The 12345-nt window shown below is 43.6% G+C and overlaps 1 protein-coding gene across 3 annotated transcripts in view; it reads left to right on the forward strand.

Moving 5' to 3' along the window:
• The first annotated feature begins 3042 nt into the window (after positions 1–3042).
• ATAT1 (alpha tubulin acetyltransferase 1) overlaps positions 3043–12345 on the forward strand; it is a 40097-nt gene continuing 30794 nt past the window's right edge. Inside the window, exons 1-5 of one of the 3 annotated variants that reach the window (XM_020812287.3) lie at positions 3043–3282; positions 6779–6839; positions 8235–8326; positions 9701–9761; positions 10968–11081. In XM_020812287.3, coding sequence (XP_020667946.3) covers positions 3173–3282; positions 6779–6839; positions 8235–8326; positions 9701–9761; positions 10968–11081 — 438 coding nt within the window. In that variant the 5' untranslated portion in view covers positions 3043–3172. The remainder of the gene's footprint in view (positions 3283–6778; positions 6840–8234; positions 8327–9700; positions 9762–10967; positions 11082–12345) is intronic. The other 2 variants (XM_020812288.3, XM_020812289.3) reach the window with 2 other exon arrangements.

Genomic DNA, 12345 nt, shown 5'->3' on the forward strand with positions numbered 1-12345 from the left:
TGCTTGTTGAATAGCTCCATGACTTGGGCGTTTTAGCAGGCAATGGTTGTGAGTCTGATTTCTCACTGTGGTAAATCAGTGTTTCCCAATCTTGAACAATCCAGGTGTTGGACTGCTGTTCCCAGAAGCCTTCACCACCAGCTGTGCAGGCTGAGGTTTCTGGGAGCTGCAGTCTAGGAACTCCTGGGTTACCTTAGGTTGGGAACCACTGTGGGACAAGCACTAAACTGGGTAGCTTTGGGCAAGCTGTACAGTCCAGTGCCCTCCAAAAGAAGGGAATGATAAACATTTCTGGTTATACCTAGAAAACCCATGGAATGGTTACCATTAAGAATTGAATTGACATCATGTAATTAAAAATTGAACATGCATGTTGAAAAGTTCCTCCTAACTGATTTCCCCATGTCTTGTGCCTGGATTCAGTTTGTACTGGAAGCTGTTGTGGTGCATCATCATCATAGAACTGCAGAGTTGGAACAGACTCTATGGACCATCAGGTTCAGCCTGTCAAGGAGGCACAGTGGGGACTTGAACTCCCAACTTCTGGCTCCACAGCTAGAGACTCAAACCCCTGAGCTATCCAGCAGTTGAGAAATGAATATAAATCTCTTCCCAGCTGTGAATGTAGCAGGGTATTATTTGGCAGGCTCCTGTCCTGAACCTCAAAAGGTTGTTACGAGGCTAACGTAATGTTCTGAATTTACTGTGGGAAGGCGGAATTGCAAGCATACCTAAGATGCATGCACAAGCTAAATGCAGTCTATAAAGCAATTACCTTATGATGGCAAGTGGTGTTACGCATAATGATAGTGTAGAATAATGCAGTATTCACATGTCTGCCAACAGCAGAGCTCAGGTAGTCATGAACATTATTCATTTCTCAGCATGTCCTTACCTTTCTGAAACCGCCTTCCCCTGCATGCCTTTCACCTAATTATTACTTATGAGGCGATTGTGCAACACAGAGTAGCACCTGAAGCTAATTATTTTCCTCTTTCTATGAGAAATCTCTCATATCAGTATCAAATATTGTTTGTTGCTTTATTATTATATACAGTTCTGTGCTTTTTAAAATATAAAAATAGTACAGTAGTGATTAAAATGAAGCCAGACCTGTAGGCAGCAATACCGTTTTCCTGAGAGTCAGCCTAATAGAAACCAAACTTTTTTTTCCCTTCCCAATGGACATGCAAAGAAAAAATTGTTATACAGTATATATCTCAACTGTCAAGGTCCAGGACAGAAAGTTCGGTCAGGAAATACTTCACTTTCTAGAAATGTGCTAAGCAGGGAATTTAAAACAGCGTAATGCAATAAGAGAACTCCTAGAAATGGGCTGTACCTGCAGCAGAATCAAGTGCCAATAAGGCGGAAGAGTTCTGAGGCATTAGAAATAATAATAATAATAATAATAATAATAATAATAATAATAATAATAATAATAATAATAATAATAATAATAATAATAATAATAATAATAATAATAATAATAATAATAATGATAATGATAATAATGATGATGATGATGATGATGATGATGATGATGATGATGATGATGATGCATTGATTAATCCATTCCAACTTTGGAAGACCCTTTCTAGAAAACAAAACCTGGCATAATTTCGAATGGAAAGTGGAGAACTCATATGCTGGCCCATATAATAAATACTTTTCAAGTGGAGGTTCAATGCACATTTGATTTGACATTATAGCCAACTAAGGCTGTTGTGCTGTGCCCACCATGAATCTCAGTGGGAAGCACATTTGATTAGGCCACAATAGGGTTGCACTCTTATGACTCCAGAGCTGTACACAGATGGAGATTATTAAGAGGAGCTGTCCAACTGCTACTGAACAGGGTTCTGCTGCCCAGGTGGGTTACATCAGTGGTTCTGCAATTCCACAAGCCTTCACTGCCAGCTGTGCTGTCCGGAGTTTCTGGGAATTGCAGTCCAAGAACACCCGAGTTACTAAAGATTGGGAACCACTGATTTACACTGTAAATCATGCATATCCCAGTAAATATGCTTCAGTATTCTCCAACAAGGAGCAGAAGAAGAAAAAGCAGAGACCTCACCTTGCCGACAAAGGTCCGCATAGTCAAAGCTATGGTTTTTCCTGTAGTGATGTATGGAAGTGAGAGCTGGACCATAAAGAAAGCTGACCACTGAAGAATTGATGCTTTTGAATTGTGGTGCTGGAGGAGACTCTTGAGAATCCCCTCGACTGCAAGGAGAACAAACCTATCCATTTTGGAAGAAATCACCCCTGAGTGCTCACTGGAAGGACAGATCCTGGAGCTGAGGTTCCAATACTGTACTTTGGCCATCTCATGAGAAGACCTTGATGTTGGGAAAGTGTGAAGGCAAGAGGAGAAGGGGACAAGAGGACGAGATGTTTGGACAGTGTCCTCAAAGTTACCAACATGAATTTGACCCAACTCCGAGAGGCAGTGGAAGACAGGAGGGCCTGGCGTGCTCTGGTCCGTGGGGTCACAAAGAGTCGGACACGACTTAACAACTAAAGAACAACAATTCTTCAGAGTCATGGCACCCATTGGACAGGACTCATTCCTGTGGGCTTAAATCCTTTTGCTTAGGGTAGTAAATTGCACTAAATACATGGGGATTTAGCTCTTCCATAAATTCTGCTCATTGAGTAGTGTAGTCAATGGACCTTCAGAAGGAGCTGACCCACCGAAAGCCTTACTGATTCAATGGGCTTACTCTAGTGTAACACTTAGGAACAGGATTTCAGCCAAGGGGATGAAATAGCAACGCATCCTTCATTGACCCAGTCGTCTCTCACTTTACATTCTTCCATTTTTCCCCCCCACAGCACCTCTTATTAAGCTGCTCAGCCAGGCTGTGGTGCCCGCCTGGGGACGCGCCCCTTCGAGTCTAGAGAGACGGGCTGGGAAAGATGGGCGTGGAGGCGCACGTTGCTAAGGAGGGGGGAGGGAAGAGAGAGACTCGTTCTGTTGCTAGGGCGACCCTAGCAACGAAGCGCCGCGAGCGGGGCCCGGGCGCTAAGGGCGGAGCCGAGCGTCTCTCTCGCGCGCGGCGTTGCTGCTGAGGAGGTGGGACGGGCGGAGCGGTCGCCTCTCGCGCGGTGGAGGCGGAAGTCCCCCCGCGATCCAGCAGGGAAAGAAAGGGACCCGGATGCGGGCGCTATGGAGTTCCCTTTCGACGTGGACTTGCTCTTCGGGGAGCGGATCACCACGGTGGATCAGCGCTTGCAGCCGCCCGGCCGCCGGGGTGCCGGGTTCGCCACGACCCACAGGTAAGGAGGAGAAAGGCATGATCTTTCCTTCCCCCCCCCCCCACACCTTCCCCTTGTTGGTCTAGCCCGGAGCATTGTTTGAGCTGCTCCAAAGCAGTGCAAGGGTGGAGGATAACGGTTTCCTTGTCCATTGTCCTAAAGGCATTATGGGAAATCATATTATTTTTGGGACTCATCCTTTCCCACCCACTCCCTGCTGGGAGCGCGTTCCCGGCTCACTTCTCTCCATTGTCTGAAGCCCTGAGCAATCATGGCTTTTACACACCCACCCATTGTCTCAGGAGCACCGGAATGTTGCGTGATTCTTGCCCTGTGGTTGGTTCTCCCAAAACATGATGGGCGCAGAGTTAAGGCTTTGGGTTTTATAATAATAATAATAATAATAATAATAATAATAATAATAATAATAATAATAATAATAATAATAATAATCATCATCATCATCATCATCATCATCATCATCATCATCATCATCATCTCAGGACTGCAGAGCTATAAGGGACCCTATGGATCATGGAGTCCATCCCCTTTCAAGGAGGCACTGGAGGGAATCAAACTCTCAACCTCTGGCTCTCCAGCCAAACACCTAGAGTACTGAGCTATCCAGCAGCGAGGGGATTCTTGATTTAGTCAAGCAACTTACTTTTTTCTTATTTTTTGCCAGCCACAATCGGCTGCTAACCCACATCACAAGTTGTTATATGAAGTGCCCTCCCCCTTGCATGCACTACATTGGACTCCTGGAGGGTTGATGGGACACAGATTTATGAAGAGTCATGCTTAAATTAGTTGCAGTATATGTATATAGTAGTATCTGTCCCTCTTTAGAGTCATTAAACCATAGATGCAGATTAAAGAAAATTAAATTGTGGGTTACTTTTGAAACATTAAACACACCATTCTAGATTCACTTCTCATCTCAAGCGTGTGTTGAAGTTCTCCATGGTGAAGTGTATATTTATTGTAACAAAAGGTTTAGTCAAAATTAGTCAGCGCCACTGATTTCTTCTCTGTTTGGCCACAGCAGGTTCAGATAAGTGTTTTGCACACACATGCCAAATCTGTGATTAAAATGGGATGTAGGTGTCGTTCTGGGCTTGTTGGCTGGTTTATCTTTAAAGCATTGTTTTTGCACACTGATCCTTGCCACTGTATGTGATATGTGGATATACATCATTTATTTTCTTGTCTTGTGATCCAACACACATACAAATCTAGTAGAGTGTGGTATAGTACATAGAGCAGCGATTGCGAACCTATGGCACAGCTACTCGCCCCAACCCCCCACAGGCAAATCTCGGGAAGGAGATGCAGCTGGTGCTTTGACAGGTGGTGGGCCAGGATCCGGAGCAGCTGGCGCTGGCAGTGGATCTGAAGTGGGGCCTTGAGGCACCTCCATGCCTGGGATTCCCCTTCCGCCACCGCTTCTGGTTCCGGCGCCACCCACTGTTTTGTGTGTGTGTGTGTGTGTGTGTTTTTTCAATTTGGGCACTCGGGCCCAAAAAGGTTTGCTGCCACTGACATAGAGTATTGGACTCAAAATCCTGCGGTTCAAATCCCAACTCAGTGATGGAAATTCCTGGGGGTGGCAGTGTTAAGCCCCTCTTTGAACATCTCACATACCTGGAAAACATTGCTACCCATCTCTGGCCTGAATAAGCCTCATAAACTATAGCCTTTGCAGGCCAAATGATCGCAGTTTATGGGTCCGCTTAGTTGGAGATGTGTAGTTCCATTATATTGGCCAAAATCCTATAGCTGATTCTTGCCTGTGTAAGGCAAATTACATATCTTGATAGCAAAGTGTCACTCATTAATCAGGTGCTGGTTGCATTCCTGGGTGTGTGCTCAGGAATACAACCAGCATCTCATTAACGAGTGGCACTTTGCTGCCAAGACTTAAGCTGTTTCTTTATGCAAGCATAGATGAGGAATTGAACTCACTGGGCATAATCCTATCTTCTAGTTTAATACTGCTGTGTCAGACTGTCATATAGTATGTGTGTCAGTCTGTCACCTGGGATCCTTTTCAATGAAAGGGCATTATGTATTGTAGTATGTACACTGGATACACAGAGTGGTGTAGTGGTTAGAGTGACAGACTAGACACACGTGCATGCCGTAAACACCTACACATACCGAGTATTCCCCTATCAGTTTTCCACTTAGAGAAATGGAAAGTCTGATAGTTGGATCAGTGGTCTTGAGGCAAGAGCTTTAAAGCTGAGGTGCTGTGCACACATATGTGGGAAAAAGTCCCATTGAAATCAGGGAACTGAGTTTGTAACAAGGTGAGTTTCAGATAATTTGCTGGCTCTTTTTTCTTATTATGCTTCCAGTATGCAAAACCTGTTCTTTATCAGAAGTCAGACAATTAGGTAGTAGATTTATATCATGGTTAGATCTTTGAGTAAGTTACCCATATACTGATGACACCTAGGAATGTTCCTCTTTGTCACCAATTATCAAGGAAGCACATGATACCCTTGAATACTCCTTTGGTGTGACAGTGTACTGCAGGAAGATGAACGGACTCAAATTAAGTCCTCATTAGACAGAGGTACAGTAAGAGAGCTCAAGGATTGGGATCCAGTCCTTTCTGGAAGTGGTTGCCGTCCCTCTGAAAGGTCAGATTTCTACTCTGGCAGTTCTTCTTGACTCTTTGCTTCGATCTGAACCTTCAGATGACAATAGTGGCTGAAATTACCTTTTATGAATCAGCTTGAGTTGGCAATAACCAGCCATGTTAACTATCCCGATACCTTATGAGCCAGGCAGCTTAAATTTAGGACTACAGAACTGGGACTCTATGGATCACTGAGTCCAGCTCCTGTCAAAGCAGGCACAGTGGGGGGATCAGACTCTTAGCCTCTGGCACGGCAGCCAGATACCTAAACGGCTGAGCTTCACTAGCTGCAGAATGTAGTAACTGAGCTGCTCGCTTGTGCAGGGTGTTGAGATTGTATTATGCTAGTACTGAAAGATCTGCATTAGTTGCCAAGTATGTCCCAAGCCGATTGCCGTGGTGTTTCTTTTTTACTTTTAAAAAGGTAAACAGCTTGGGATTTAGCTATCAAAGGAGCTGATGGTGAACGTGTCCAGGTGTTAAGATCTCCAAGAAAATTCCTTTTGAGAATAGTAATACCTGCAGATGTTCACTTGGTGGACACACACAGAAAGCTTTCTCCTTTGTTTTTCCCACTTTATAGGATGCCCTCTCTCGGAGATCTAAAATCAGTTCCTAGTCTTGCTATTATATTAGTCTGAAGGCATATATCTTTACATGTCCCGCTGAACTGTTTTAGTTTATGTTGAACATTGATTTTAATGGTGTTATTGTTCAGCTTGGTTTCACTGACACTTTGAACAGCTTGTTGTTTAATTTATTTTTAATGATATTATTAGCTGCTTTGAGCACTGGTGGGGGAATGGTGAAATTATAGAGTAATTTTTTTAAAAGAACCATCATAGCACAGTTAATTTTCTTTATTGCCAGGGTGGACTTGCAACAGCAGCTGATGACGATCATAGATGAGATGGGCAAAGCCTCTGCCAAGGTAGGCAAGGGTTTATGTTTGGAAGTCCAAGGTATAGATTCTGGGGAAAGTGGGGAAAAGAAGGTGGTGGCGGTGGTGCTGAAAAGGGTTAGACTAGCTTTCCCTAACATGGTGTCCTGTAAAATGTGTTGGGCCACAAACTGTATCCTTCCCCCAGCAGAGGGATCAGAGCTTGAAAATAAGACAGTGTTGACCCATTGCTCCGTCTTCTTGGTGAAATGGAGGAAGTTTGTTTTTACAGCCTAAGCCTTAGAGCAGTGGTCCCCAACCTATTTTTGAGTCGCACCCCCTTTTTATAATAGCTAAGTAATGTGTGACCGCCCCCTCCACATTTGCATAAAAAGGCATTTTTCATAGAGTAAAGCTGAAGCCTCTGTGCTGCAAGGTCAGAAGACCAGCAGTCGTAAGATCGAATCCACACAACAGAGCGAGCCCCCATCGCTTGTCCCAGCTCCCGCCCACCTAGCAGTTCGAAAGCATGCAAAATGCAAAAATGCGAGTAGATAAATAGGTACCACCTCGGTGGGAAGGTAAACAGCGTCCTGTGTCTAGTTCCGCTGGCCACGTGACCACGGAGGATTGTCTGTGGACAAACGCTAGCTCTATGGGTTGGAAACTGAGATGAGCACTGCCGCCTAGAGTCGGACATGACTGGACAAATTGTCAAGGGGAACCTTTACCTTTACCTCTCAGAAAGTAGAGGCTTCTTTCTTCACCCAAAGGCCTATTTCTCATACATACACATACATGCTGACTTTAATATCCTGCTCTGAAAGGTCAAGGAAGAAATTATTTAACATGTGCTACAACACATGTAAAGTGGCCCACAACCCCCCCAGAAAACATGTCACAACCGCCAGGTTGGGAAACATTGTATTACAAACAGTTTGGACTGTATGAAAAAAAAACATAAACCAGATGCTAAATGAGATAGCCTTGGCCTTCCTATTTGAGGTGCATAATTTGTAGCCTACTAAATTGGATGCCACAGTCTTGATTTTGTGAGAGCTAAACAAGGCTGTTAATGATGGGGCATTTCGGACGTCACTCATTTGTAGGTTCACTCTTAAGTTGGAGGCAACTGGACAGCGCATGACAACAAAAGTGAATGCTGTTTACATGGCACCTCTGTTATGTTTAAAGTCCCAGGTGAGCCAGCATAAACCGAAATCTTTCTGAGCCCACAAGAAGAGGGTTGTGTTTGTGGGTCACAAGTTCTGTAGGCCTGGGACTTTTTTGAGAAGTAGCATATTTTTGATAAAGGCTACCAAGAAAGCATCATTTGCGTCCCAAGGGTTATATGCTGCAGTTCAAATATCACTTTATCCCGCTGGCCTTCCAAGTGTTTCTTTCTGTCCTTAAGATGATTGGAAGTTGAATTTTTCTTGGTTTCAGGCCCAGAATCTGCCAACTCCAATCACCAGTGCCTCGCGGATGCAAACCAACCGCCATGTTCTCTACATCCTGAAAGACAGCGAAGCCAAAACGTGAGTGTGTCTTCAAGAGGATGGGTTCTTCACGGTGCACGTTTGTCCATTCAGAAATAGGCCTCATTGCGTTCACTGGGATTTCCCCTTAGGTGAACAGGTGTACGGTATTTCTGCCTAAATTATTTCTGTGGGAAATATCTTGGAATGCAGCATGCAGAAGGCTTTGCTGCCTTAGCTTCCGTGAACAGAAGGTCTCTAGACTCTCTGTTTGACCAAAATATTTTTCATGGTAGCTGCTAACATACAAACAAATCTTAGTAACTATAATGTCTATTAAAATAAATTCCTGTTTGTTCCTGGACATTCTGACATTGTTCACGGGCTAGATGGCCCCTACCTCCTAGCTCTACAAGCAAGTGGAAACAGCTAGGCTAACCAGAAAAATTAACAGGGAAGCAAAAGCTCCTCACAGCTTCTGGACCCAGAATCTTTATTTATTGCTCCCCCAGCCAAGCAGAATTTGAAGCAGAGTGGATTTAATTTAAATCAGATCAGATTAAATCATGATTTAAATCACTAGTCACTAAGCCTTTTGTTTTAAAAAATTCAATTTAAATTTTAAAATAAGAAGAAATCCGATGTTTGAAATTTAAATCAAATTATTTTAATGAAATGTTTTACTGACTATTGGTGATTTAAACCATCAGTTTGATTTAAATCAAATCCATGTTGATCTGAAGCCAAGATTGATGTTGCTGTCCCATTTTTCTTGTATAGGAGCAACAGTCCAAATACCAAGTCTGGACCTTTCGTTTCTTGTTCCGTTTAGCCCCACCCATGGGTGGGAGGAGCCAAGTGGAGGCCATAAGGAAGAGTGGCTAATCATACTGCTTATAAACAGTAAACTGCAATTATTAATTCTAACTTCTCATTGCATATCTGAGTGTGGTCTTTTTTTGCCACACTTTCATAGTTTTTCAAAAATGGGAAGCTTGTGTGTCCCTCAATTCTCTGGACGGCAGCTCTCATCAGCTGCGCTGGCTAGGAGGGGTGAGACTTGCCATCTGACAGCAGCTGGAGGCCACCCCTCCATTAGTTGACAACATACATGTGGCATTTTCTTGTGGGCCCTTCATTTTGTTTCAGTGCACTAGTTTTTATAAATCTTTTAAAAACAGAGGTGGGTAATTGTAGCCTTCCAGATGTTTGGGGAATGTGACTTCCATAATTCTTTACTGTTCTATGTTGGTCAGGAGCTACTGGCCAACAACACGTGCTCTTAGACTACCAGCTCTGCAAATACATTGTTATTTTGGAGAGAGAGAAAAAAAATGGGTTTGCCTAGGCCACTCTTGTCTCAGTGACCCAATGCCTATTCATCTGTTACTAACGCGTCATATTTTTCTTTTCTTTTTTTTACTGCTTCTTTAGGGCTGGGAAGGGAGTTATCATTGGCTTCCTCAAGGTTGGATACAAAAAACTCTTCGTGCTGGTAAGCTTTAGAAGAAAATTCCCTTTGAACTTTGCCTCCAGTGCAAAAAGGTTTCTAGTTTTCTCAACAAGATTAAAGCTTTCTGTATGAAATGTCTGTGAGGATTATCATCAGTGTTTTGAAAAATCTACCTATAGTAGTACCTTTCTGACCAAATTATTTTTCTTGAGGAAGAATATTCTAGATTGGCCTTCCTCCAGTGGCCTCCAGGTGTGTTGGACTACAAATTGCGTCACCTCTCCAGCCAAAATATCTGGCAGGCACCAGGTTGAGCAAGTTGGTCCAGGCAGTAACTTTCCAGAACTGAGTGCTTAGGATGCTAAGGGTTTGAAAACACTTCCAAATATATGGGAGGCTTGAGTGATAGGAACATGTTGGTTGAAACAACTCCTTCCTTTCTCCATGGTTAACCCAGAAGGTGGCTGAAAAGTGGACGTGTGGAAAGCAGATCTTTACTGCTGGGGAATAAAAGAGCTGTATGTGGTTTTTGTTTTTAAGAAAATTGCATGCTTTGGATAGAAGTGGCGCAGATATCTCTAAAGCAATGTTGGCAATAAGTGTACAAATTCCTGATTTAGGGCTAAGCCCAATGTTAATCCTACTTAGAGTAGGCTCATTGAAAGCAAAAGAACCAATTGTACCATTTTCAGAAATAGGAAAGCTGATAAAAATGGGTTAGCTGAGTTTAATTGTTACTGAACCCAGCATCTCTCAGCAATTACATGCCTTTTTCTACTAAGTTTTTGCTCTCAGTTTCAACAAAGCAAAAAAAAAAAAGAGCAAAGAATGCTGCTTGTATATTGCCCCATAGTGCTTCAGGCACTCTCCGGGCGGTTTACAATTTAATTATGCAGGCTACACATTGCCCCCCCCCCAGCAAGCTGGATACTCATTTTACCAACCTCGGAAGGATAGAAGGCTGAGTCAACCTTGAGCCGGCTACCTGGGATTTGAACCCCAGGTCGTGAGCACAGTTTGGCTGCAGTGCTACTGTTTAACCACAAGGCTCCTCAACAGGTCTACTCTAAATAAGGCTCATGTTGAATCTAGGGTATCGGGGCTTTTCACAAGGGGAAGTAGAGGTTAACATGAAAACTCGAAGGTGGCTGGAGATGTGAAGTTTTGTTCATTCTGGTGCCACATGCACGACTCACTGGGTTCTGAATAGAGCTAATGCACCTTTCAAGCCTCCTCCTTTTCTTTCAGGACCGCCATGGAGCTCACAATGAAGTAGAACCACTGTGTGTCCTGGACTTCTATATACACGAGTCCCTCCAGAGACATGGCTATGGCAAGGAACTGTTCCATTACATGTTGCAGGTGTGGTTCTGTTCTTTTTCCCTCTGGAGTATAGAATCCAGGAAGAGTCTTTCTGTTGTGATACTCTTACCAAGCCAAGTGACTGTTTTTGAGCCTTGCCATGATGAAAAGCCAACACCCTTCAGCATTCCTATGGAATCAGGAGATTTCCTGCTTATCAGTTGGGGGATCAGTTTGACAATGGGCAGGAGGTAAAGCCCCTCCAGAGAGTCTTTTCCATTAGAAACGTCTATCTCTGTGAGAATCTGTTACCATTTGTTAGTTCTTGTTATCGGCTGTTGAATCACTTCTGACTTGCAACAAGCCTATGAATTAATGACCTTGCAAAGGTTCTGCTGTTCACCCCCCCCCCTGCGCTGGTCTTCCAAACTCAAGGTCATGGTTTGCTTTGGTACATCAACCTTTTCTCACATCTAGTTTTCCACTTTTTGTACTGCCTTCTGCTTTTCCTAGCATTTTTGTTTCTTCAAGGGGGGACGGGCTTTTCGTTATATACCCAAGTGCAGTAGCTTCAGTTTAGTCATTTTTGTTTATTAACTACTAAAATGTATATTTTGCTATTCCTGCAGTGAGTTTGAGGTGATCTGTACCTCTCTCTTACTTCTCACTGTCTTGTTAATACACCCCTGTGAGGTTGGGTCAGACCAACAGAGAATGAGTGGCAAAAGGTACATTTTAGGCCACACCCAGGACTACAACCAGGATCTTGCAAGTCCTAAGCTAACATTCCAAGCCCTGCACTCTTGTAGTTGCCATATCCCCAGAGCTACTCTAATCATTTCTAGGTTGGTCAAGATTATAGACCCACTATGGCTCATTCAGTAAGCACTCATTCAGTCACTTCCTGTGGTGTACAATGGTGCCTCGCTTTACAATTACCCCGCAATTAGGACGAATCTGCTTAACGATGATCTTTTTGCAATCGCAATTGTGATCGCAAAATGATGGTCTGAATAGGGGAATTTCGCTTTGCGATGATCGGTTCCCTGCTTCGGGAACCAATTCTTTGCAAAACGACATTTTTGAGCAGCTGATCGGCGGTTTCAAAATAGCCGCCAGGTGATTAGGGACGGATTCCTCGCTATACAGGCAGCGAAAATGGCCGCCGTATGGAGGATCTTTGCGGGATGGTGAGTTTTTACCCCATTGGAAGGCATTGAACAGGTTTCAATACATTTCAGTGGGGTTTTTATTTTCGTTTTACGATGTTTTCGCTTAACGGCGATTTTCCTGGAACAGATTATCGTTGTTAAGCGAGGCACCA

Source organism: Pogona vitticeps, chromosome 2 (genome assembly GCF_051106095.1).
Source record: "Pogona vitticeps strain Pit_001003342236 chromosome 2, PviZW2.1, whole genome shotgun sequence".
NCBI classification, from domain to species: Eukaryota; Metazoa; Chordata; class Lepidosauria; order Squamata; family Agamidae; genus Pogona; species Pogona vitticeps.